At 39.6% G+C, this 27,860-nt stretch overlaps 1 protein-coding gene across 1 annotated transcript in view; it reads right to left on the reverse strand.

Annotated features, from left to right (window-relative positions):
* LOC124788789 (protein kinase C-binding protein NELL1-like) overlaps positions 1-27,860 on the reverse strand; it is a 466,052-nt gene that overhangs the window by 247,328 nt on the left and 190,864 nt on the right. Inside the window, exons 8-9 of the mRNA XM_047256072.1 lie at positions 25,474-25,567; positions 3,693-3,884 (exon numbers count right to left, since the gene is read on the reverse strand). Coding sequence (XP_047112028.1) covers positions 3,693-3,884; positions 25,474-25,567 — 286 coding nt within the window. The remainder of the gene's footprint in view (positions 1-3,692; positions 3,885-25,473; positions 25,568-27,860) is intronic.

A 27,860-nucleotide genomic window follows, 5' to 3' on the forward strand; every position in this document is an offset into this window, starting at 1 on the left:
ATTTGTTATGTTCCCTTGTGTCTAAACACAATACATCAGATAGCCAAACAGAGTGGGTACAACACACAAATAATACACTTAAAAACAAAATAAAAAACAAATTAAGAAAGCACATATCATGAATCAATTACAGCCAGAACAAAGAGCCAGGAATACCAACACATAGCAAACACAGGGAACCAGTAACGTCTCACAAAGAACACAGTGACACATACTAACATACAACATGAAATATTTATATTTATTATCCAAGTTTTGGTAACAAATTAAATATAAGAAATTAGGTTGTAATTGACTACATCCATACAATGTATATTGTTATTGGATGAATAAAGAGACTGAACTGAACTGATCAAAAATGTCCGCATGGTAGGGAACATTCTGAAGAAACAAGGACTACAAACAACACAGCACAGAAAAATCTAAAAACTGAGAACACCTTCACACACAAATTCTCCAAAGCTGGAATCTATCAGTTAACATGTAATTCAAGGGAATCCACTAAAGACGTCAAACATGCACAATTTTAGAATGAGATATTCTGAACATCTTGGAGATGTAAAACACGACAGTTCACACTCCACTTTTGCAGATCATCTCATACATGAAAACCAGCACCCAAATGACATTGAGACTGATCTCAATACCCCTGAAAAAAGCAACAGTCTCTTTCAAAAACTCAAAATAGAGGAGAACTACCACATACAAAAAGCAGTGCTACAAGTAAAGAAAGTCTTGAATGAAAATATAACACTGTGTTCTCAATCCCCCCCTGCCTTTTCTAGCTCTCTTGTTCACTCATTACACACAGAGAGACACACACAATATAAATTCTTCCCAGCAAGCAAACCACAATAGTTTTCACCAAACATTCAAAATCAGAACCACATTGAACAGAAACAAAACAATGAACAACTAAAAAAGGTGAGTGTGAAATATAAAAGGAGGTGTGGAAAACAGTGTATACAGTAGCTACGGAGCAGGAAAACCTCCCAGATATGCACAACTGGACAGGAAATATAAATATAATGACATATACAACCACTACTCACAAGAAAGTATTTCAAAAAGAAGCAAATTTCTTCACAACTAATTTGCAGATAACATGCTGTCAAAATAATAAAAAGGCATAAGAACATGCTGACCTGTAAAAATCCATTTCCATAAGTAATGTAATTCCAAATAAGCAAACAAGACCAATTAAAACAAAAGGCACATGTTATAGTTTTTAGGCATAAAACAGAAAAACAATCATGAAATTTGTGTGATATATTACAGAAATAAATCAAGACCCACAGAAGATGACACATAGGTATCAAAATGTGTGGGAAAATAAAAAGGAAATACATGTTGTTTTGCAGAAATGGAGTTTAGAAAAGCCCAAATTTAATTTTCAAACACAGAAAAATTGTCAACAGAAGCTGCCAACCTGAGAAAGTAGAAAATAATTTTTAAGCAATTTTTTAAAAAAAATAACATTTCTACCATTTTTATCATTAGATTGCAAAGCCAGACTAAAAAATTCTTAGTTTATAAAACCATTAAGACCTTTAAAATCCCTGAAAATCATCATCTGAACTTTCTTCTTCTTCCTTTTCATTGTCATTGTTGTCCTCTTCATATATGGGATAGCCTTCACTGCCATCAAGGGCATTTCTTATGCCGCACATCTTGAACGATTTAACAATAATGTTTTCTCTCACACTAGACCATGACTGTTTTATCCACTGACACACTTGTTTGACTGTAGGTTGTTTTAAAGCTTCCTTTCTCATATACACTTTAAACGATTTATTTATTGAGTCATCAAGAGGTTACAATTGTGAAGTATGTTCTCCCAGAATAACAGAAAGCTCTGCATGTCCCTGTCTCAATTCCTCTTTCACATAATTCTTCAGATGACTACCAAATTGATCTAGCCCACAATTTCCCACTATCTGTTAATCCAGAATTTCAAACCAGTTCTGTCCATCCAGCTCTAGTCATGTACATGAACAACACCTAGTGGTATTTCAGAAGATTTTGGCATTGTTTGGTGCTTGAAAATGATCACATTGAATTAAGTTTAGTACTGTCAGCACAACATGAAAGGACAACAGTGTAATGCACTTTTCCATGTCCATTTATTTTTATAGCTACAGTTCTAGCACTTTTCATGGCAACAGTTCCATTATTCGGCACATCAAATGTCAGAGGAGTTTTGTCCATATTCACATTCGCCTTAGTTCCACACTGGGCCACTTTCTATGTTGAATAATAGAGTGATGCAAAGATAACATTTTCTGTTCATACTCTTGTGGCATTTACTGAGCTATTTTAGTTTTGGTTCGCATGCTAAGTTCATGACACTTCATAAACCTGTAGCACCAACCAACTCCACCCTTAAGTCTCTCACATTCCACTGTAGCACTAGATGATGAGCATGTACTGTATTTGAATCATTTTTGTTCTAATTGCAATGCCATTTTGACAGTGTCCTTGAATCCATTTCGATATGTCATCTTCTACTTTTCACCATTTTGCTTTCAGTCCTCTATTTGGACATTTAGTCTTCCTCATTTTTTCAGTTCTTTTTTACTAGCCTGACAATCATGAATGGATTTTTGTTTTGGTATAGGGCCAAAATGTTGCTCAGCTGGTCTGTTTTCTTCTGTATATGCTATTACTTACAATTTATAACCCACATCATATGAATACCGTTTATTTTTTCCATTATGAAACTACCTTCTAACAAAAATTTTGTACTTTTATAGATAACACAAATCACTTTCAATTCAAGCTCACTGGCACTAGACTGTAATGATGCATCATAGTCTATACAGTGTTCTGCGTTTGTGATGGCAGGGTGGGAGGGAGATAGTGTTAGCAAGCTTGTGAATCTTCGCAACTCATATTCATTGCATTGGTGCACTGCTGCTGCCAAATAGAGGAATTTTTCCCACAGCATTGAATATATAGGCATTTTTAAGTCTGTCAGGAATTTTAAATAAAATATTGGACATTTTTATATTACTCTAGAGTATAAGATGTGCCTGAAGTCTAGAGGCAAGTTTTTGAAGCAAAAAGTGCATCTTATAGTCGGTAAAATATGGAAACTGATCTGTACTTCTTACCCTTCCATACTTTCATAGTCTTCTAAACTATAACTAAAAATGATTCTACTAACAAATGGATTTACACAAACAGTAAGCTTACATTGTTAATGTACTGTGACAAAGAGTATGTATTACATTAATATACAGCGAAAAAGCACATAAGCATCAAAACATGTTATCATTAACGGTGTGTACACGTGATGAAATAGATGTATAAAATTAAAGTAAGTGGTACACAACAAATAATGTTAAAGTTAAAGATCCTACAGTTTTTGAGAATTATTATTAGGATGTATGTGTTAGGGGATGCATCAGCACTGGATTTTAAGATTCAAACTATTTTACAGTGGGTGCTACATAAGTGTATAAAGCATCAAGGAAGTTCTTCAGAATCCAAATGACAAGTAAAAATGAACAAGACAGTAATCTGGATAGTTGGACAGGTGTCTTAAAAACCCATTACATTCTGACATCACTTCCATGTTCACTCTGAACAAAAAGAATGTGGGTCTCACAAAAAACTTAAGCAGAAGATATACAAAACTTTTTACTCTACATTTCTATGAGATTCATATAAGATATATGATAGAAAAGTACCAGGACAGAATTTGCAGCATTCCTCAGGAACAGAGAACTGCTCCTGTGGGCTGCAAGGAAGTGGCGGACATGTGATGTTTGGATCACGGCGTACACAATGCATGAAACCATTCCGGCACTGGCAGTCCACACAAGTGCGAAGGTTCACTGATTCACCATCATCGTACATCACTCCTCTCAAGAGACACTGTTCTGAAACACATAGAGTATGTTTAATGCAAAAAGCAACTCACAATTTTCTTATTTGACCAAAGTTGTTAACATAATACATCACACATATCAGAGACAATACCTTCTCTTGAAAGATTAAATAGAATAACATTGACATGATCTGTGGTTCAAATACTGTGAATTCCATGGTAAAACTAGCAGAAAAAAAGACAGACTTATTTCTTGATTTACAACTAGCTTACTTGCCATAAAACACTATTACTGAACTGAAAAGCTCAAAAACGTAATACATTTCCTGGTTTCTTCATTGTGAACAGTTTCTAAGAAAGAAAACAAAAATTTTAGATTACTGTGAAAACCAAAAACATGAAAATACTTATGCATTGCACAATAATCTTCTTCTTCCTTATTATACTAATATTTTCTCTCGTCCGCTCTTCCTTTTAAGGTCTTGATACCATGATATATTTGCTTATCCTGAATTTGGCTTATACTTCTGTGGTTGGATTCCCTTTCTGTCTCTACAGCAGCATACTAAGTAAAAAATAGGAGGTACACTCAATTCTGCAAAGCTTTATGTATCGTATAAACTACTCAAAAAACTTTTGGACCATATGCAGATCCGTTAATGTATGTGGCCTTAAGGTTCAATGGGAGCACAGAATGAAAGACTCAATCTTATAAAACTAAAGAATAACTCAATTGTGAAATAAAATAAAAAATAATAAGAATAAAGGCTGTCACTTCAAAACTGCATTACACTGTAACACGCTTGGACCCTCCTTGAAACGCTTGCCATCAATGTAGTACCTAGAGAAACATATGGCTTCTCTTTTGAGCCTCTTTGGTACAGAAATGTGTAAACCACATCAAAGATTTGAATGACTCCATATGTCAACTCAAGAACTTGCGTGTAAAGCCAACTGCCAAATAGTAAGTTTTGACAAAGCGTCTTTGACAGGTGCCTTATTGAATAAATTCAAACTCATACAAAGTTAGCAGGGAGCAGATGTTATACATATCTTCAAACAGGTGCTCATCTTGGTTTATTTTTTACTGAATCCCCAATACTTTGAATCAAATTGTGATACTGCTATGGATAGTCCTGTGTCCCCCATAGTAGCTAAGCTTTATATACAAGATGTTGAGGACAAAGCACTTCAGGCAGTGATTCAGAAACCCATTTGTTTTCAGAACTAAGCAAACGATACTTTTGTGGTTATATCACTTGTGACCTCAATGCTAGATATGAAAATGACTTCTTGGATCAACGTGTGTATCACAAATCAACATACATTGACCTGCATTTACGTAGCAACTATAATCAATTTCAAAGCATTTGTGTATTAAGGACACTTGTTCATACACCTTGTGCTGTATGAACAGGTTATTCAAGAATTAATAAATGAAATGTATCTTCTGTCCTCTGTTGAAAGCATAAATGATGCTGGGTTTTACAAAAATGGCCTCAGCCTAATGAGACGAGGACTATACCTCATTCCATGTACGAGTATGAAATTATACAGTAACCAGACATGTTGCATTGTTAAAGACAGATGAAATGAACACAGACATTAAGGTGAGATAGAAAATCTGCTCTTGCTGACCAGTGTCCTGATACAGGCCACAGCATGACATATGGTGAGACAAATATTCTTGCATCCAGCATGACCTACTGGGACTCCACCATTAAAAATTGGTTGAAATTGATTCAAGGAATTACTGAATCATTATATACACAGGACTTCATTTCAGCACAGTGTGGGCACCAGTGTTGGTGACACAAACACATCATCAAATATATGAATGTGTGTCATCTTTTCTTTCAGACATCTCTAAAAGAACAAAACCATGTGGAACCCACAGCCGTGATACGTATTATGTAAACTGAAGGGGGAGTTATACAGAATCAGAGTGACAAGTGAAAATGTGTGCTGGACTGGGACTCGAACTCAGGCTCTCCTGCTTACTAGACAGTTGCATTAACCACTGGATGCAGTGTTTATCACAAAAGCGCAGATTATCTCAGCACACTCCCCAGCTGAATCACATTTCTGCTTAACACTACCTGCCTGCAGTCCCCCCATCCATGTCCTCCATGTTTCCTAATTTTGAGTGATTCACCTCAATGGTCAATGAATCCACAATCTTCAGTGTAGATGCACATTTACATGCGATCTCCAGCTGGAATTTAAAATTATTGGGCATGGATGATGTGGATGGGTTCTGCAGACAGGTGGCTCTAGGTGGCAATGTGTGTCAGCTGGAGAGCATACTGAGATAGTCTGTGCATTTGCAATAAACACTGTGTCTGGGTGGCACAGTGCTTAACCTAATTGCCTAGTAAGCAGGTTATTCCAGATTTGAGTCCTGGTCTGGCACAGATTTTCACTGATTGCCACTGATTCCACATAAATCCTGATGCAGCTGATATCACTAGTTTCTCCCCTTTCCTTTCCTTTCTCCCCCACCCACTTTCAATTTACACAACATCATCAATTTCAGGGAAATGAATCCAGTAAGAACAACCTAATGGGACTCAAAGTCAGGAGAGCTAGGCTGGGAACCAATAATGTGGCTCAACAAATGTTGGAACAGATGGTTTGTGTCCATGATTTTCAAACTACACAGCATAGGGTCCATATTTAGTTTTTCTGGCAAAGGCACAGAAGCAAACCTCATTTGTGATGATGTTATAACATATCCTCTCCTTAGGACACCTATCCTTTTCTTCCAAGCTGGCACATAAAATGGCTTACCACTACAACTACCTACAGTTGCTTCTGAAAATAACAGCTCCTTCATAGAAATAGTACCATACATTGAGCACTGTCTGCAGTGGTGTAGTAGTTATGTCACCGGCTGGCAACATGTGTGTCACTAGTTCAGCCCCAACTCCTGTAATTATTTACTGTTTCAGATTTGTAATTTCTTGAAGGTTCTGGAATTTGCTTATTTATGGAATATTGCAATTTACTAGACAAATCTATATATGAATGAGTGAGAGAACTCTTGATTGAGATTAGCAGTTCAACTCTTCATATGTTTCATTTATATGTATAAACATGCTTCGGTGTGGAGTGTTGGTAGTTGTTGATGCCCCTACTCTCATTACTGGCACTTGCTCTGGAGTCTACTGAAAATATTGCACGCTGTCAATGAAAACATCCAATGTTACACCTAAGACGAACTCAGGCAGTTACTACAGTAGAGTGTCGATTATCCGAATGTCGGTCAACCAAACGACTGCTTATAAGGAACCATGTACACACTCGCACCTGTTACTCTCCCACCCTACCGTCCATCATCCCCCTCACTCCCAAAGCAAGTTTCCCACAGTAGTCATCACACTGGGCCACAGCTTCTGAGGCGTTCACTTGTTTAGGTACTGCTTTGCGATGGTTTCAAGCCCAAGATAAAAGTGACCAGTTTCAGATATCTGTAATGAAAAAAGTACGTGACTTAGCTGCTCGTAAGTGTGTAGGCTTGCTTAGACAGACCAAAATAAAGGATTTTTTTTAAACATTGATTTTGTATGTTGTTGTTGTGGTCTTCAGTCCTGAGACTGGTTTGATGCAGCTCTCCATGCTACTCTATCCTGTGCAAGATTTTTCATCTCCCAGTACTTACTGCAACCTACATCCTTCTGAATCTGCTTAGTGTATTCATCTCTTGGTCTCCCTCTACGATATTTACCCTCCACGCTGCCCTCCAATACTAAATTGGTGATCCCTTGATGCCTCAGAACATGTCCTACCAACCGATCCCTTCTTCTGGTCAAGTTGTGCCACAAACTTCTCTTCTCCCCAATCCTATTCAGTACTTCCTCATTAGTTATATGATCTACCCATTTAATCTTCAGCATTCTTCTGTAGCACCACATTTCGAAAGCTTCTATTCTCTTCTTGTCCAAACTATTTATCATCCATGTTTCACTTCCATACATGGCTACACTCCATACAAATACTTTCAGAAAGGACTTCCTGACACTTAAATCTATACTCGATGTTAACAAATTTCTCTTCTTCAGAAACGCTTTCCTTGCCATTGCCAGTCTACATTTTATATCCTCTCTACTTCGACAATCATCAGTTATTTTGCTCCCCAAATAGCAAAACTCCTTTACTATTTTAAGTGCCTCATTTCCTAATCTAATTCCCTCAGCATCACCCGACTTAATTAGATTACATTCCATTATCCTTGTTTTGCTTTTGTTGATGTTCATCTTATATCCTCCTTTCAAGACACTGTCCATTCCATTCAACAGCTCTTCCAAGTCCTTTGCTGTCTCTGACAGAATTACAATGTCATCGGCGAACCTCAAAGTTTTTATTTCTTCTCCATGAATTTTAATACCTACTCCGAATTTTTCTTTTGTTTCCTTTACTGCTTGCTCAATATACAGATTGAATAACATCGGGGAGAGGCTACAACCCTGTCTTACTCCCTTCCCAACCACTGCTTCCCTTTCATGTCCCTCGACTCTTATAACTGCCATCTGGTTTCTGTACAAATTGTAAATAGCCTTTCCCTCCCTGTATTTTACCCCTGCCACCTTCAGAATTTAAAAGAGAGTATTCCAGTTAACATTGTCAAAAGCTTTCTCTAAGTCTACAAATGCTAGAAACGTAGGTTTGCCTTTCTTAATCTTCCTTCTAAGATAAGTAGTAAGGTCAGTATTGCCTCACGTGTTCCAGTGTTTCTACGGAATCCAAACTGATCTTCCCCGAGGTTAGCTTCTACTAGTTTTTCCATTCGTCTGTAAAGAATTCGTGTTAGTATTTTGCAGCTGTGACTTATTAAACTGATAGTTCGGTAATTTTCACATCTGTCAACACCTGCTTTCTTTGGGATTGGAATTATTATATTCTTCTTGAAGTTGAGAGTATTTCGCCTGTTTCATACATCTTGCTCACCAGATGGTAGAGTTTTGTCATGACTGGCTCTTCCAAGGCCGTCAGTAGTTCCAATGGAATGTTGTCTACTCCGGGGGCCTTGTTTTGACTCAGGTCTTTCAGTGCTCTGTCAAACTCTTCACGCAGTATCATATCTCCCATTTCATCTTCATCTACATCCTCTTCCATTTCCATAATATTGTCCTCAAGTACATCACCCTTGTATAGACCCTCTATATACTCCTTCCACCTTTCTGCTTTCCCTTCTTTGCTTAGAACTGGGTTTCCATCTGAGCTCTTGATATTCATACAAGTCGTTCTCTTTTCTCCAATGGTCTCTTTAATTTTCCCGTAGGCAGTATCTATCTTACCCCTAGTGAGATAGGCCTCTACATCCTTACATTTGTCCTCTAGCAATCCCTGCTTAGCCATTTTGCACTTCCTGTCGATCTCATTTCTGAGACGTTTGTATTCCTTTTTGCCTGCTTCATTTACTGCATTTTTATATTTTTTCCTTTCATCAATTAAACTCAATATTTCTTCTGTTACCCAAGGATTTCTACTAGCCCTCGTCTTTTTACCTACTTAATCCTCTGCTGCCTTTGCTACTTCATCCCTCAAAGCTGCCCATTCTTCTTCTACTGTATTTCTTTCCCCCATTCCTGTCAATTGTTCCCTTATGCTCTCCCTGAAACTCTGTACAACCTCTGGTTCTTTCAGTATATCCAGGTCCCATCTCCTTAAATTCCCACCTTTTTGCAGTTTCTTCAGTTTTAATCTACAGGTCATAACCAATAGATTGTGGTCAGAGTCCACATCTGCCCCTGGAAATGTCTTACAATTTAAAACCTGGTTCCTAAATCTCTGTCTTACCATTATACACTCCTGGAAATTGAAATAAGAACACCGTGAATTCATTGTCCCAGGAAGGGGAAACTTTATTGACACATTCCTGGGGTCAGATACATCACATGATCACACTGACAGAACCACAGGCACATAGCACAGGCAACAGAGCATGCACAATGTCGGCACTAGTACAGTGTATATCCACCATTCGCAGCAATGCAGGCTGCTATTCTCCCATGGAGACGATCGTAGAGATGCTGGATGTAGTCCTGTGGAACGGCTTGCCATGCCATTTCCACCTGGCGCCTCAGTTGGACCAGCGTTCGTGCTGGACGTGCAGACCGCGTGAGACGACGCTTCATCCAGTCCCAAACATGCTCAATGGGGGACAGATCCGGAGATCTTGCTGGCCAGGGTAGTTGACTTACACCTTCTAGAGCACGTTGGGTGGCACGGGATACATGCGGACGTGCATTGTCCTGTTGGAACAGCAAGTTCCCTTGCCGGTCTAGGAATGGTAGAACGATGGGTTCGATGACGGTTTGGATGTACCGTGCACTATTCAGTGTCCCCTTGACGATCACCAGTGGTGTACGGTCAGTGTAGGAGATCGCTCCCCACACCATGATGCCGGGTGTTGGCCCTGTGTGCCTCAGTCGTATGCAGTCCTGATTGTGGCGCTCACCTGCACGGCGCCAAACACGCATACGACCATCATTGGCACCAAGGCAGAAGCGACTCTCATCGCTGAAGACGACACGTCTCCATTCGTCCCTCCATTCACGCCTGTCGCGACACCACTGGAGGCGGGCTGCACGATGTTGGGGCGTGAGCGGAAGACGGCCTAACGGTGTGCGGGACCGTAGCCCAGCTTCATGGAGACGGTTGCGAATGGTCCTCGCCGATACCCCAGGAGCAACAGTGTCCCTAATTTGCTGGGAAGTGGCGGTGCGGTCCCCTACGGCACTGCGTAGGATCCTACGGTCTTGGCGTGCATCCGTGCGTCGCTGCGGTCCGGTACCAGGTCGACGGGCACGTGCACCTTCTGCCGACCACTGGCAACAACATCGATGTACTGTGGAGACCTCACGCCCCACATGTTGAGCAATTCGGCGGTACGTCCACCCGGCCTCCCGCATGCCCACTATACGCCCTCGCTCAAAGTCCGTCAACTGCACATACGGTTCACGTCCACGCTGTCGCGGCATGCTACCAGTGTTAAAGACTGCGATGGAGCTCCGTATGCCACGGCAAACTGGCTGACACTGACGACGGCGGTGCACAAATGCTGCGCAGCTAGCGCCATTCGACGGCCAACACCGCGGTTCCTGGTGTGTCCGCTGTGCCGTGCGTGTGATCATTGCTTGTACAGCCCTCTCACAGTGTCCGGAGCAAGTATGGTGGGTCTGACACACCGGTGTCAATGTGTTCTTTTTTCCATTTCCAGGAGTGTATAATCTATCTGATACCTTTTAGTATCTCCAGGGTTCTTCCATGTATACAACCTTCTTTCATGATTCTTAAACCAAGTGTTAGCTATGATTATGTTGTGCTCTGTGCAAAATTCTACTAGGCGGCTTACTCTTTCATTTCTTACCCCCAATCCATATTCACCTACTATGTTTCCTTCTCTCCCTTTTCCTACACTCGAATTCCAGTCACCCATGACTATTAAATTTTCGTCTCCCTTCACAATCTGAATAATTTCTTTTATTTCATCATACATTTCTTCAATTTCTTCGTCATCTGCAGAGCTAGTTGGCATATAAACTTGTACTACTGTAGTACGTGTGGGCTTCGTATCTATCTTGGTCACAATAATGCATTCACTATGCTGTTTGTAGTAGCTTACCAGCATTCCTATTTTCCTATTCATTATTAAACCTACTCCTGCATTACCCCTATTTGATTTTGTGTTTATAACCCTGTAGTCACCTGACCAGAAGTCTTGTTCCTCCTGCCACCGAACTTCACTAATTCCCACTATATCTAACTTCAACCTATCCATTTCCCTTTTTAAATTTTCTAACCTACCTGCCCGATTAAGGGATCTGACATTCCACGCTCCGATCCGTAGAACGCCAGTTTTCTTTCTCCTGATAATGACATCCTCTTGAGTAGTCCCCGCCCGGAGATCCAAATGGGGGACTATTTTACCTCCGGAATATTTTACCCAAGAGGATGCCATCATCATCATCATTTAATCATACAGTAAAGCTGCATGCCCTCGGGAAAAATTACGGCTGTAGTTTCCCCTTGCTTTCAGCTGTTCGCAGTACCAGCACAGCAAGGCTGTTTTGGTTATTGTTACAAGGCCAGATCAGTCAATCATCCAGACTGTTGCCCTTGCAACTACTGAAAAGGCTGCTGCCCCTGTTCAGGAACCACATGTTTGTCTGGCCTCTCAACAGATACCCCTCCGTTGTGGTTGCACCTACGGTACGGCTATCTGTATCGCTGAGGCACGCAAGCCTCCCCACCAACGGCAAGGTCCATGGTTCATGGGGGGGTTGATTTTGTATACTGTGTGTATTGTTCATGCAAAATGTGTATGTAATATGTAGATATTTTTGTTTAATAAACTGCGCCACATACTATAAATTCCTTCTGAAGTTGCCTTTGTATGTTACTTTGTAATACTAAAAGAGATGCCTGTTTTATGAATAAATTTACTGTACAGTACTTCTTTTTGGCAAATAAACATGTACAGTTCGATTATACGAACAAACCAGTTTTCCAAACACCCATGTCCCCAAATTACTTCGGATAATCAACGCTCTACTGTACTTTGAGAAAGCAAAATATGTCACAGTTACTGACTTGATTTTCATTGTGCTTTTTTTGTTTTATTTGATAGGATCCATTGCGGGGAACCAGATACAGCCTCCACGACATCCGTCATGACAACCGACACTGCAGCGCTCCATGACGGACACAGTCAACACCAGGAGCTCTCCATCACCCCTGCCTAACGCAGCCTGGCCGCTGTGTTGGTTCCACGCCAACTTCGGCGATGCAGCCAGGAATTGTCGCAGCCCTTGCGTGGCGCGAAACGCAGCTCGCGAGGCGCCATAGGCGCAGCACCTCGCGCACAGGAATAAAGACGCCTTACAGCAGCTACAGCATCTAACACGGTAAGCGCCGACAGTTGTCTATTCGCTCTTGACCTCACCTCAGAAACTAAATTCCTCACTGACAGTGGTGCTGATATGAGTGTAATACCCCCATCTCTCGCACCTACTGTGTTAACTTCGTCGCCCAGACTTTTATGCGCGGCTAACTACTCTCATATTAAAGTGTTAGGTACAGTGCCTTTAATGCTCAAACTGTCAAAATACTTGAAGTTTTTGTGGACTTTTCATGTGGCACGGGTGACTTGTCCTATCTGAGGCATTGACTTCCTGTGACACCACAAATTTTCAATAGACATTGCGCGAAGTACATTAGTCCACCAACCTTCGCAAAAGACTATTGCCCTTATGGCCACTGCGTCTGTATCACCCATTTGGTCAACAAACATTGACATTTCACTATTGCAGATGGAATGTGCTCTTCTTGCTGCCAAGTTAACTAGTAAAAGTAGTGATGTGCTACTACAATGACAAGAAATCAGTGAACTCAAGCAAATGCAGGCCAAGCTCACCTCCCTTATCGAGCATACCGAACGGACATTACAGAGCATGAAATCTGAACTCACCTCACTTCGAGGTATTTGCTCTTCGCACAAACCGATGTGTGCTCAAATCATTGACTCATTGCAAGAGTGTTCGAACACTAACGACGCGCCCCACATGCGTGGCATGTTATCAATCATGAACGGTGCATTTCACAAACTGAATACGACCGAGGGCCCTCCAGTCAGACACCGGCCACGATGCCTGAATCCACACAAACTCAAAGTGCTGAAAGCAATCATCTCGGACCTATTAAATGCAGGCATTGTATGCCCATCCTCCAGTGACTGGTCGTCACTGATTCATCTCACACTGAAGAAGGATGGTTCCTACAGACTCTCTGGTGACTATAGACATCTCAATAACAGCACAATCATGGACAATTATCCAGTACCGAACATTCAGGACTTTGCTTCTCAGTTGGCAGTCGCTAAAATTTTCAGTGTGGTAGACTGTGAGAAAGCTTATCACCAAATACCAGTGTACAAACAAGATATCCCTAAAACGGCCATCACCACACCCTTCGGTGTCTTCTAATATGCCTTATGGCGTCCAAACCTGGCAGAGGTTCTTAGATACAGTGTTATCACCCCTACCTTTCTGCTATGTATACCTGGATTCTGTTGTTTTTCTAGGACACATAGTTTCAGTCGATGGTATCCGGCCCACACAAGAGAAAATGGACATTATCAAACAGCTGTCGATACCAGAAACATACCATGAACTCCGCCGGTTCTTAGGAATGATCAATTTTTTTCCACCGCCACATTCCAAGAGCCGCCAAACTACAGGTCCCCCTCACAGATGCACTGCACAGGCCACAAACGTCAGGTGACAGGCGTGTGCCGTGGACAGAGGTCATGCATGCGTCTTTCAAAAAACTCAAAACCGCTTTCACAGAAGCCACACACTTGCCCATCCACACCCGGATGCAACACTTTCACTCGCCAAGGACGCTAGTGAAATATCTATCGGTGCAGTACTTCAACAACACAGAGGAGAGGTGGTGCAATCTCTTAAGTTTTTTTTCAAAAAAACTTTCTCCCTCTCAGTGCAAATGGTCCACTTTCAACAGAGAGCTCTTAGCTGTCTACAAAGCCATTAGATATTTCTGCGAAGACGTTGAGGGACACTCCCTCACGATCTTTACAGACCACAAACCCCTCGCTCAAGCACTCACAAACCCTCCAGCCGACCCACCTCCTAGGAGGTTCCATTATTTCAACCTTATTTCACAATACACAACTAATGTACGATATGTTCGAGGATCCGACAACATAGCCACTGATTATTTCCCCTGGATCTCAGGCATATCTTCCTCAATCAACTTTAATGCTCTTGCTCAGGCGCAAACGAATGATGACTCCTTGGCGAGCCTTTTATCTGACAATAATCACTCTCTGCGCCTAGCGTGCAAGATGATCCACGGCACATGCACGGAGATATGGTGTGACACTTCCACTGGCGTGCCACGCCCCCTGATCCCCTCCTCTTTGCGACGCTTGGTGTTCGACGCACTGTACAGTCTCACCCATTTGCGCAACTACGCGCATCATTGCCAAGCATGTTGTATGGCCCTCGCTTTGCGAAGACTGTCACGACTGGTGTCACACTTGTATTTCATGCTGGCAGTCCGAAGTTGAATGCCACTGCACGCCCCCCTCAAGCGAATTCCGCTCTCCTTCTGGCAGACCCCACAACACCCACATCAACATTGTCGGCCCACTTCCCCCATAGTGCATTGTCTGTAGAGTGTCTGGTTCCTGCTTTGACATGTTTCTCATCAGAAATATGCTTGAACCTATTTTGCTGCACATGTTATTTATGTGATTCTCCCATGCCATTTGCCTATCCACTATTACATCTATAAATTTATAAAGTCTGTCTCCTTTAGTTCCAGGTCTCCAGTCCTGACTGTGAGCCCAAAGTGTGTTTTTTGTTTGCATGTATCTGCATATATTTTGTTTTGTTTCCATTTATAAAGAGATTTTTTTTTTCCTGAAATAATTGTTTCCAGTTTTTATATTTATTGAAGCCTCCTCTTGCAGGTCATATGTTGTAAAACTGGTAACAACAAATGAAGTGTCATGACTACACTATCAGATACTTATATCACTGACATACAAAATGAAAAGTAGTGGCCAAGGACAGATCCTTGAGGAACTCCATATTTCACCATTTCAAAATTTGAAAACACTTGTAATATTATTTATTATTTTTCACTTTTCACTTTATCTCTACATACTGCTTTCTATTTTCCAAAAACAATTTAATGATGTCTGCTTCTTTCCCCCTTATACCATAACAATGAAGCTTTTCTAATAGGATGTCATGACATCAAAATGAAATGCTTTAGATAGGTCCAGGAACATACCACAAACTTTCTTCTGTTCACCAAGTGCTTTAGTTTGAAGAATTAAGAATTCAGCTATTGCTGTTTTGGTAGATTTGCCCTGTCTGAATCCATGTTGTTCATCATTGAGAATATTGTATATTTGTATAAAATTTAATAGTCTGACTTTTATTTTGGTTTCTATTATATTAGAGAGTGCAGATGAAATAGTTATAAGTCTGGGTCCTTTTTGTATCCTCCTTTATGTATAGGGATTACTTGACTCTTTTTCAGGCACATTGAAAATATTCCTTTTTCTACAGATAAGTTAATCATGAACCATGGACCTTGCCATTGGTGGGGAGGCTTGCGTGCCTCAGCAATACAGATGGCCGTACCATAGTCGCAACCACAACGGAGGAGTATCTGTTGAGAGGCCAGACAAACATGTGGTTCCTGAAGAGGGGCAGCAGCCTTTTCAGTAGTTGCAGGGGCAACAGTCTGGATGATTGACTGATCTGGCCTTGTAACACTAACCAAAACGGCCTTGCTGTGCTGGTACTGCAAACAGCTGAAAGCAAGGGGAAACTACAGCCATAATTTTTCCTGAGGGCATGCCGCTTTACTGTATGGTTAAATGATGATGGTGTCCTCTTGGGTAAAATATTCCAGAGGTAAAATAGTGCCCCATTCAGATCTCCGGGCAGGAACTACTCAAGAGGACGTCATTATCAGGAGAAAGAAAACTGGTGTTCTACGGATCGGAGTGTGGAATGTTAGATCCCTTGATCGGGCAGGTAGGTTAGAAAATTTAAAAAGGAAAATGGATAGGTTACTAGAAGGTTTCAGATAGATTATATAATGGTAAGACAGAGATTTAGCAAAAGCAAAATTATTAAGTAATGATAGATTAATAAGGCAGGCTAGTAACAAGTCCAGAATGATGTGGAAAATGGTAAAAAAAGAAACTGGGGGTCAAACTAAAGAACAGGAAATCAATCTTAAAAATAATGAAAATATCCCCATAGAAAAAGATGCCATGGCAAACTATGTAAACAATTATTTTGTAAATATTCCCCTTACTTTAAGTAGTAAATTTAAGCAACAACCAACAGTGACGAATCCAGCGGTAAATACCAGCATGATGGTAATCCCAACAGATGAGCATGAAGTTCTAAAAGTCATTAAATGCTTGAAATCCAAAATGTCCTCTGGGTTGGATGATGTATCTGTATCAATAATTAAGAAAATTGCTCCATGTGTTGTCAAACCTATAGTGCACATAGCAAACTTGTCCCTTAGTGAAGAGATATTTCTGGATATACTTAAAATCTCTTTATACAAAAATGGTGACAGACATAAAATAGAAAATTAGCAACCTATATCTCTCCTCCAAGCCTTCTCCAAAATACTTGAGGAATTAATGAAAATCAGGGTTACAAAATATCTAGAAAAACATAAACTAATAAATAACAGTCAACATGGTTTTCGAGCAGGGCACAGTACAGAAACAGCCATATTGGACTACACATCAGAAATAGTAAGAAATTTGGAGTCAAATAAACAGGTTGTTGGAATTAATCTAGATTCATCCAAAGCCTTCGATACTGTGAAACATGTAATATTACTAGGGAAACTTGAAGTAATAGGCATAAGTTTCTTTAGTTATCCTATATCCAGGTGAAGCTACCCACTTTGATCAGATACCATTAAGAACAACAACCAGGAAGACCACGCAAAATGATGCTAGTCTATGATAATCCCTGCCCGCATTTTGCATGGGTAGCTTTGAGAGATGAAATAGTGAAGGTAGCAGAGGATCAAGTAGGTAAAAAGATGAGGGCTAATAGAAATCCTTGGGTAACAGAAGAGATATTGAATTTAGTTGATGAAAGGAGAAAATATAAAAATGCAGTAAATGAAGCAGGCAAAAAGGAATACAAACGTCTCAAAAATGAGAGTGACAGGAAGTGCAAAATGGCTAAGCAGGGATGGCTAGAGGACAAACGTAAGGATGTAGAGGCTTATCACACTAGGGGTAAGATAGATACTGCCTACAGAAAAGTTAAAGAGACTTTTGGAGAAAAGAGAACCACTTGTATGAATATCAAGAGCTCAGATGGAAACCCAGTTCTAAGCAAAGAAGGGAAAGCAGAAAGGTGGAAGGAGTATATAGAGGGTCTATACAAGGGCGATGTACTTGAGGACTATATTATGAAAATGGGAGAGGATGTAGATGAAGATGAAATGAGAGATACGGTACTGCGCGAAGAGTTTGACAGAGCACTGAAAGACCTGAGTCGAAACAGGGCCCCGGGAGTTGACAACATTCCACTAGAACTACTGACGGCCTTGGGAGAGCCAGTCATGACAAAACTCTACCATCTAGAGAGCAAGATGTATGAGACAGGCAAAATACCCTCACACTTCAAGAAGAATATAGTAATTCCAATCCCAAAGAAATCAGGTGTTGACAGATGTGAAAATTATTGAACTATCAGTTTAGTAAGTCACGGCTGCAAAATACTAACACAAATTCTTTACAGACCAATGGAAAAACTGGTAGAACCCGACCTCTGGGAAGATTAGTATGGATTCTGTAGAAATGTTGGAACACATGAGGCAATACTGACCTTAAGACTTATCTTAGAAGAAAGATTAAGGAAAGCCAAACCTATGTTTTTAGCATTTGTAGACTTAAAGAAAGCTTTTGACAATGTTGACTGGAATACTCTCTTTCAAATTCTAAAGGTGCAGTGGTAAAATACAGGGAGCGAAAGGCTATTTACAATTTGTACAGAAACCAGATGGCAGTTATAAGAGTCGAGGGGCATGAAAGAGAAGCAGCAGTTGGGAAGCGAGTGAGACAGGGCTGTAGCCTATCCCTGATGTTATTCAATCTGTATATTGAACAAGCAGTAAAGGAAACAAAAGAAAAGTTTGGGGTAGGTATTAAAATCCTTGGAGAAGAAATAAAAACTTTGAGGTTTCCCGATGACATTGTAATTCTGTTAGAGACAACAAAGGACTTGGAAGAGTAGTTGAACAGAATGGACAGTGTCTTGAAAGGAGGATATAAGATAAACATCAACGAAAGCAAAACGTGAATAATGGACTATAGTCAAATTAAGTCGGTTGATGCTGAGGGAATTAGATTAGGAAATGAGACACTTAAAGTAGTAAAGGAGTTTTGCTATTTAGGAAGCAAAATAACTGATGATGGTCAAAGTAGAGAGGATATAAAATGTAGACTGGCAATGGCAAGGAAAGCGTTTCTGAAGAAGAGAAATTTGTGAACATTGAGTATGGATTTAAGCGTCAGGAAGTCCTTTCTGAAAGTATTTGTGTGAAGTGTAGCCATGTATGGAAGTGAAACATGGACGATAAATAGTTTGGACAAGAAGAGAATAGAAATGTGGTGCTACAGAAGAATGCTGAAGGTTAGATGGGTAGATCACATAACTAACGAGGAGGTATTAAATAGAATTGGGGTGAAGAGGAGTTTGTGGCACAACTTGACTAGAAGAAGGGACCGGTTGGTAGGACATGTCCTGAGGCATCAAGGGATCACAAATTTAGCATTGGAGGGCAGCATGGAGAGTAAAAATCGTAGAGGGAGACCAAGAGATGAATACACTAAACAGATTCAGAAGGATGTAAGTTGCAGTAAGTACTGGGAGATGAAGAAGCTTGCACAGGATAGAGTCGCATGGAGAGCTGCATCAAAATCAGTCTCAGGACTGAAGACCATAACAACAACAAAAAGTTTATCACACAGGCTAATGGCTGTACGTCCCATTGTAAACAGCATTTAATTAGTTTACTGGATATACCATCTACTCCCTCAGTGTTTTTTGTTTTTAGACTATGCATTATTTTCACAATTTCTGATTCATTAGTTGGGGTAAGGGATAAGCATTTTGTCTCATATGGAATGTTTATTGTGTTTATTTTGGAAGTATTATTTTGAGTTATTACTTTGTCCACAACTTCAATATAATGTTTGTTTAAAGTATAGATGACATTCTGTGCATCCCTGAGTTCCCTCCCATTTATCTCAAGTGTTATGTTATCAGTGTTTTCCACACCTACACCTTTACTCTTTTCATTTATGAGAAACCATATGATCTTAGTGATACTTGTTGAGGTTGCTATCTTATTTTCATAATGTGTCGATTCAGTCTGTTTTATCAGTTTCGTGTATGTTTTCTTCTTTTCCCTATATGCATCCCTATTTTCTTGGGTTAGCCTTAACTGAATGTTTTCATGCACGCTTTTCACCTCTTCCCTCTTCCTCTTTACCTCTCCTGTGATCCAATTTTTATTCTTCTTCTCATTTATTTCTCTACCTACTAATGGACATGTAACATCTGTGTAATGGCCTAATGTTTTGCATAGTGATCTCCATCTTATATCTATGTTTCCTGTTAAGAATACATGGTGCCCCAAAAAGAATGGCCAAATTTTAACTGTAATAATATTGAGACAAACATCACTAGGTAGCTGAAACAGCACTAGATGTAATCAGCATGGTCTAGAGTTTCAGAAAAAATCTGGTAGATGTTCCTACGAGCGCTGGCCTGGAGCGTGCAGCCAGTATAGTGCAATATAGTGTCTGCACAACAGAAGGCATATTGTGTTATTGAATTTAGTCGTACTCAATCAGTGATCACAGTTTAGCGGGTGTTTCATATTCTATTTTGTGCTAGACCACCATCACAAAGAACATTCAGCGGTGGTGTAAACAGTTTGAAGAAACAGGTTGCCTCTGTAAAGGCAAAAGTCCTGGCCGGTCACGCATTTCTGAGCAAACAGTGGAGTCTATGCTTCGTGCTAGCTGAGAACTTGCTTTACCATGCATGACAGTGTGGCATGCGTTAGGGCACCATTTAGCCCTCAAACCATACTGATTACAACTGGTACAAGCTCATGAGTCACCAAAAGTGAATGTTTTTTGTGCAGTTTCACAAAGCACCATTTATGGACCCTACTTTTTTGAGGAAGAAATCATAACATGACAATCATACCTTGCAGTGCTATGGAACTGGTTATTCCGACAACTTGACTCTGACAATTTCATCAGGAAGATGGAGCACCACCACAGTGGCACAACAATGTGTGCAGTTTTCTCAATGCCAACATGCCTCAGTGTTGGATAGGGTGTACAGGATCATGAGACCAGGCTTTACACTCTTGGTGCTCTTGGCCTCCTAGGTCCCCTGACTTAACACCATGTGATTTCTTCCTGTGGGGATATGTTAAACAATGTGTTTACATTCCTCCCTTACCTCATGACACTGATGAACTAAAAACCAGAATCTCAGCAGCTTAGCTTCAGTGACAGAAGACACCTTACACTCAGTTTGGGATGAATTTGGCTATCGGCTAGATGTTGTCTGTGTAGCCAATGGAGGACGTATTGAACATTTATGATTGATTTTTACAAACTTCTGTCTTTTCTGAGTAATTTAGTATGCAATTTGTTGGTGTTAAGCCCTTCCTCCTAATAAATAATTCTTTTTAAAATTGGGTCATTCTTTTTGGGACACCCTGTACTTCACTAAAGTCTTTGGTTTCCAGTAGCCTTTGTAGCCTATCTACGTTTGTTTACTTAGTTTGTCTAAACTCTTTAAATCTTTTTTCTGGCTTTCCTATGTTGCCTGCTAATTTAACTACTACCCCATAGTGGTCTGCAATGATCATGTGTATGACCTGTACCGTCTGCCTGCTCTGTTGTACATTAGTGATCACATGATCTATTAATGTTTCTGTATTTTTACAGTATCTCTTGGGACTGCCTACTGCTAAATAAACTCCTTAAGTTTTAATCAGATCTTGAAAACTCCTTGTATAACAGTTGCCTTTTACTGTATTAATATTTAGGTCACTAGCTACAATTATATATGAGAATTCCCTGCTAGTCTTGTCTAATAGTACTTCTAACTCTTTTATAAGTCCACTTATCTGACTGTTTGGTGATTTGTAGATATCTATTATCACACATTTTTCCCATAGGTTGTCTGTATTGATGCAGCTTCAAACAGCATTTCCGTACAGTTGTCTACCGGCCATGGAATGATACCCTCTATTTTACTGTGTACTTGGACTGCCACCCATCCACCCATATGTTCAGATCTGCAGAAATTAGCAATTTTTTTATATTCCTGTATGTTGTAAACATTAATTTCATTTCCTTTCAGCCCATGTTCTGACATAACAAATATATGTGGTAATTCTGCAGCTACTAGTACTTCTATCTGTTCTAATTTACTGGATGCATACTGTACATTCTCCTGCAAGATTCTTATATTAGAAATATTTGCGCTGATGTTTTGTTTTTCTATGGCACCTTTCTTTTTACCTACTGGTACAAAAAATTCTGCTCCTTGAGATGCTTTTGCTTCTTTGTTCTTTCTCCTCTCCCGTATCTCGCCTGCGGGATCTCTGTCTCAGCTTCCCCTTCTGCAGATGATGACACAGCTTCTTCTGCTAGTGATGACATTACTCCTTCTGCTGGTGATGACACTGCCTCTTTTTCTGCTGGCGATGACACTGCTTTTCCCTCCTTTGCTGGGCAGCATGATGTTTCCTCTTCTGTTCTTTCATATTTTGGATGTTTTGAGTCTGTTACTGGATATAGTATTATATCTTCAATTTCTTCCCTCATTGACAGTGGTATAGGTCTATTTACCTGTTCTTATGTGCTGCTAATTTTTTCTAATATTTCTCTGCACAGAATTTCTGTACCATAGTTGTTTCTGCACAGGCCATGCTTGAAATGTTCTCTCACTGAGGTTGTTGCTTCAATAAATGTAACATTAGAGAAAAAGCTACATATCTTCCTGAATTTCCTGTTTGTGTTGACGATTTCTCTGTTTACACAGGAAGCTTCCATCAGGTCATGCCTGTGTGGAATGCTTACGACATATACATCGGAATGTATAAGTTTCCCTAAAGTTTCTCTTAGAGCCCTGGTTGCATTTAAACTTTCGTTCTTATATACATCATTTCCTCCCCCAATAATAATACATCCTCAAAGTGTGTCATTCTGCACAGGCTTCATGCCCTTGAAAGTTATACTGGGGAAGAAAATGACAATGTAAGGTACTGGCCTGAGCCAGTGGCAAGAACACAAGATGATCTCTGGAGAGTAACTCTATGTGGGAGGAGATGACAGAAATGAGTCCTTTAGGCTTCCATCTTTGTAAGATGCAGATGGATGCTGCTGTTGAAGGCTTTTGGATGGAATATTGGATAACGAATAAATAGCATCCTTATGCTTGGAAGCATAACAAAATTAAAGAAAAAGAAGAAGAAGAAGAAATGGCATGCTGTGTTCTTTTGAGAGCCACAACTGTCTTAAGGGACTGTAGTCTATTTTTTTTTTTCTTTTGCCCCTACAGAAGAAACAAATTAATGCAAAAATGTAAAAAGTTGATCAAAATGAGACTTGACACAAGCACTTCATTTACCAATAACATTATTTAGATGGCTTAAGGAGCTTTTCTTTTTAAATTATATTATGTCATGTAACTTGTTCCTTACATCTTGGGTTGATGCATAAGTTTGTAGTATTTTCCATAAATTTAATAAACACAACATATACACATAACAGAGACTTTAGTCATCAATAATATATTCTCAGTAGGTGTGGAATTTTGTCAGTTTAGGAGAATGCGGGCAGGCATTATCATGGAGTAGCAACACTTGGCACAGTCTTCCTGGTTGTTGATCTTTGATTGCATCTGCAAGATGTCTCAGCTGTTGACAACAAATGTCAGCAGTGGTCGTTACACTTCGGGGAAGCAATTCATAGTACAACACACCATCACTGTTCCTCCAGATGCAAAACATTAACTTTTGCAAATGTGTGCAGGTCTTTATATGGGGAGTTGCTGCTTTGTTTGGGCTCAACCATATCTTTCTTTTCATCAGAAGTAATGATATGGGATATGAATGATCAATCTTGTTCGTGAGCCAGCTGATGATGAGCAAGCAGGGATGCACATATGGCCATCACCTGATTTTGTGAGTTTGGCTTAGAGCATGCGGCACCCATACTCCCAGTTTCTGAATCTTCCCTATTGCATAGAAATGTTGCACAATGGTGGAATCATCACAGTTCATCACATTTGCCATTTATCAAGTACACTGATGTGGATTGTTGTGGATTACTACTTTTAAACTATCATAAAGCCATGAAGGCCTTCCTGAACATGGAGAGTCAGTAATGTCAGAATGATCCTCCATAAAATTAGAGAACCATTTTCTTGCAGTGCTCTGTCCAATGGCATTATCCCCACACATGGTGCAAATGTTTCTGGCTGCCTCCATTGCTGTCACCCCCCTGTTGAACTCAAACAGAAGAATATGTCCGAAATGTTCCAATTTCTCCATTTGGCACTCCATTTTCTAGCATCCATGGCTCTACTCACTATCTCCAAATGACAAAATGATAATAATCAAACTCAGATAGCAACAGTGAACTACAAATAAAAAAATTACAACTGATACATAAATTCATAGCAACCGGAACAGTAACATACAAAAAAAAAAATGCTACTAACTTATCCACCAATTTAATACTATCATCAGACTGGAACTTAGAATTCCCCAATAAAATTCTTGGTCATTACACAGTAAATCCTATGCTGAAGCATGGTGCCATCTGTCATTTTATTCAGCATCGGATTCCATTTTGATCACAGATTCATAACAGGAATTTATGCATAGGAAAAATTAGTCAGCACCGGGAGACATCAAGGTCAACACTGTGGAAGACCATCTTTAGATCTGACAGAAACCTCAACTTGGTGAGGAAGACAGCCTATAAGTTTCTTTAGCTATCCTATATCCAGGTGAAGCTACCCACTTTGATCAGATACCATTAAGAACAACAACCAGGAAGACTGCGCAAAGTGATGCTACTCTATGATAATGCCTGCCCGCATTCTGCATGGGTACCTTTGAGAGATGAAATAGTGAAGGTAGCAGAGGATCAAGTAGGTAAAAAGACGAGGGCTCATAAAAATCCTTGGGTAACAGAAGAGATATTGAATTTAATTGATGAAAGGAGAAAATATAAAAATGCAGTAAATGAAGCAGGCAAAAAAGAATACAAAAGTCTCAAAAATGAGAGTGACAGGAAGTGCAAAATTGCTACGCAGGGATGGCTAGAGGACAAATGTAAGGATGCAGAGGCTTATCTCACTAGGGTAAGATAGATACTGCCTACAGGAAAATTAAAGAAACCTTTGGATAAAAGAGAACCACTTGCATGAATATCAAGAGCTCAAACGGAAACCCAGTTCTACGCAAAGAAGGGAAAGCAGAAAGGTGGAAGGGGTATATAGAGGGTCTGCTCTCTAGATTGGTAGAAATTCTTTTGAAGGTCTTCCTATTGCAACCAATGCATCATTTATGATACTACTTAAAAATTTAAATACATAATAATAAAAAACAATTTATATTACATTCAAAGGTGCTGACTAATGGGATTGCAAATATGTTAATGGCTTTACTGTCGTTTTCTTTTCAAGAAATTTTCATACCAGCTAGAACCTGAATGAGAGATACAGAATGAATGTATAATCTTTAAGCAAATGAAGAATTATGTCATCAAGGTAATTATCTCAACTGATGTCTGTTACATAATCTTAAGTGGAAGTATTAATTTAAGTTTCACATGATCGGAATTTCTGATGTCCAAAACATTTATTTTGAGTAGTTAAGTTAGTTCCATGGCATTGATACTCACAGTCATAGAATATTGTCAAATTCTACAGAAATTATTTGTTCATATCAATTACAAACAATTACGAACATGCAGAAATACAGTGAAAAAACAAGCAGTTTCTTACTTCGGCAGACAGGGCAGCATTTTCCTGGTTCACGGACAGGATTCTTACAGTTGACTTCTGGACACTGCACAGGTCGACACTGAATATCTCCATGCTGTGACAGAATACCAGTGTAATTTATCTATGTTAATCCAATGCAAACTATGGAAACGTTTCTCATTTTACTAATATTCTAGTACACATGAAAATTATGGAATTGAAACTCATACTTAAATGAGACTGAGTTCCAAAACCTTACCCTCTGATAGTTTCCCCTATGTGCCACATTTCCAAGTCAAAAGGAAATTATTGGATGATTGACTGTTTATCTGCTATCTGGCTTTCAGAAAGTTATTCTCAACTTAGATATTTCAATTAACAAAATGGCTTGAGAATACAAAAAGAATGCACAACCACTCAAAAAAAGTAAGATAGTTTAGAAGACAGCCACTAATAAAATTATGCACATAATTAAGACTGGAGGAGTAACGGAAGCTGTGTTAGTGTTGTACATGCAAAGAAGAGAAGTGGGGAGGGGGGCGGGAGTGCGAGAGACAGAGAGAGAGAAAGAGAGAGAGAGAGAGAGAGAGAAAATATAGCTCTAACAAATAAGTTGTACAGTAAACATTAGCATAGATGGTGTGCATAACCAGTACTCTCTCAAACAGTTTACCTATGGAAAGCCTCTTTCTGACCAACACTCACAACTGAATAGACAAAACAGAAAAGTAACATGGGAAGATCAACCACAAATCATGTATCTGATATTGTTATTGAATCAACTCAGTCAAATATTTACTTTATAAGAGTACAGACTGTCTCTTATGATGGCGAATATTGTGGCTGAGAGTCAAAATTATACCTAGCAGCTGTTTGCTTCCACTCTGTATAACCAATGGCCAGAAACCTTTTTACACCACTGGTCAAACTAGTAACTCAGCACAAGGGTTCAGAAAAGATTACTGCTTACAGAAGCATTTTTTGTGTTTATTAGCTTTTAGCTTGTACCTCCAAGGGGTCGGTGTATTAATTTATGGATTTGGCAATGCTGATCATAGAGGGTGGCTGGATGTCCTTTCAGTTGACACCCCATTCCCTTTGGGATGGGGTTTGTGTATCTCAGCTGCCTGTGTCTAATGTTATCCCTTATGAGAGTGTGTGAAAATTTACTAAATATTTGCACATTGTGGTGGGATGTGGATACCAGCCTGGTCTGATGTAGGAAACCACAGGAGCATCCTCGATCACAAACCATAGATAAGAATGAGAGCAATAAATAAGATTAAAATTATCACCCTGAATATGAAACAGGGCATACTGTTGTGATACTATATCCCAATTAATCTATGCTAAAGCTCCTATATCAAGACAATGGCAGTAGCCACATGAATAAAGACTGTGTTCTGCTCACAAAATTTTCCTGTCAATATCATCAAATTACTTTTTTTCTGTAGCATTAACAATCCTGATTTTAATTAATTTTGATTTCATGATATTTCTCTTTTATAAAATCAGCTCATTATTTTCTCAAGGCTCCCACTACAGCAATTACGTAGGAGGCCAACAAAAATGCCCAGACTTTCATTAGTCCTGAGTATGAGACATATATAGTAGCTCACATTGCTGTTTAAGTGGTCTTCCAGTCCACAGACTGGTTTGATACAGCTCTTCTTGCTACTCTATCCGGTGCAAGTCTCTTCATCATGTCATGACACATATTGAACCTGCTTATTTTAGCTAAGACTTGGTCTCTCTCTTCAATTTTTACTCTCCGCGCTTCCCTCAGTTATCAAACTGACTATTTCTTGATGGGTCAGAATATTTCCTATCAATTAAGCCATTCTTTAATCAAGCTGTGCCATACATTTGTTTTCTCCTTAGTATGATTCAGCAGTCCTTCATTAATTATCCAATTTAGCCATTAATCTTCAGCATTCGTTTGCAGCACCACATTTCAAAAGCTTCTCTTCTTGTCTGTATTGTTCATAAACCATGCTTCACTCCCAGATGCAACAACACATCAGGCAAGTACTTACAGGAAAAAAAGGAATTCCTAAAACAGAAATTTATTTAATTTCTCTTTTTTGGAAAAACTTTTCTCGCTGTTGCCAGTCTTCATTTTATATCTTCTCTACTTCAGCCAGCATCATTCCTAATATAATTTCCTCAAAATCACCTGATTTAATTCAGCTGCACTCTATTACTCCATACATGTCCTCACCAAAGTTACAGCATGATTAAAAATGTACTGCATATAACCACTTCAGGGATCATGATTGATGGTGTTGATCTTCTATTGTAGGTCCTCTGTTATTTCTGATGCTCATAAATGGCTTTCCACTACAGTGACAATTACGAAAAGTGGCAACTGAAGGTCACACCCTATGCATGACTTTTCAGGAGCAAAA

This window comes from Schistocerca piceifrons, chromosome 3 (assembly GCF_021461385.2).
Source record: "Schistocerca piceifrons isolate TAMUIC-IGC-003096 chromosome 3, iqSchPice1.1, whole genome shotgun sequence".
Lineage (NCBI taxonomy): Eukaryota > Metazoa > Arthropoda > Insecta > Orthoptera > Acrididae > Schistocerca > Schistocerca piceifrons.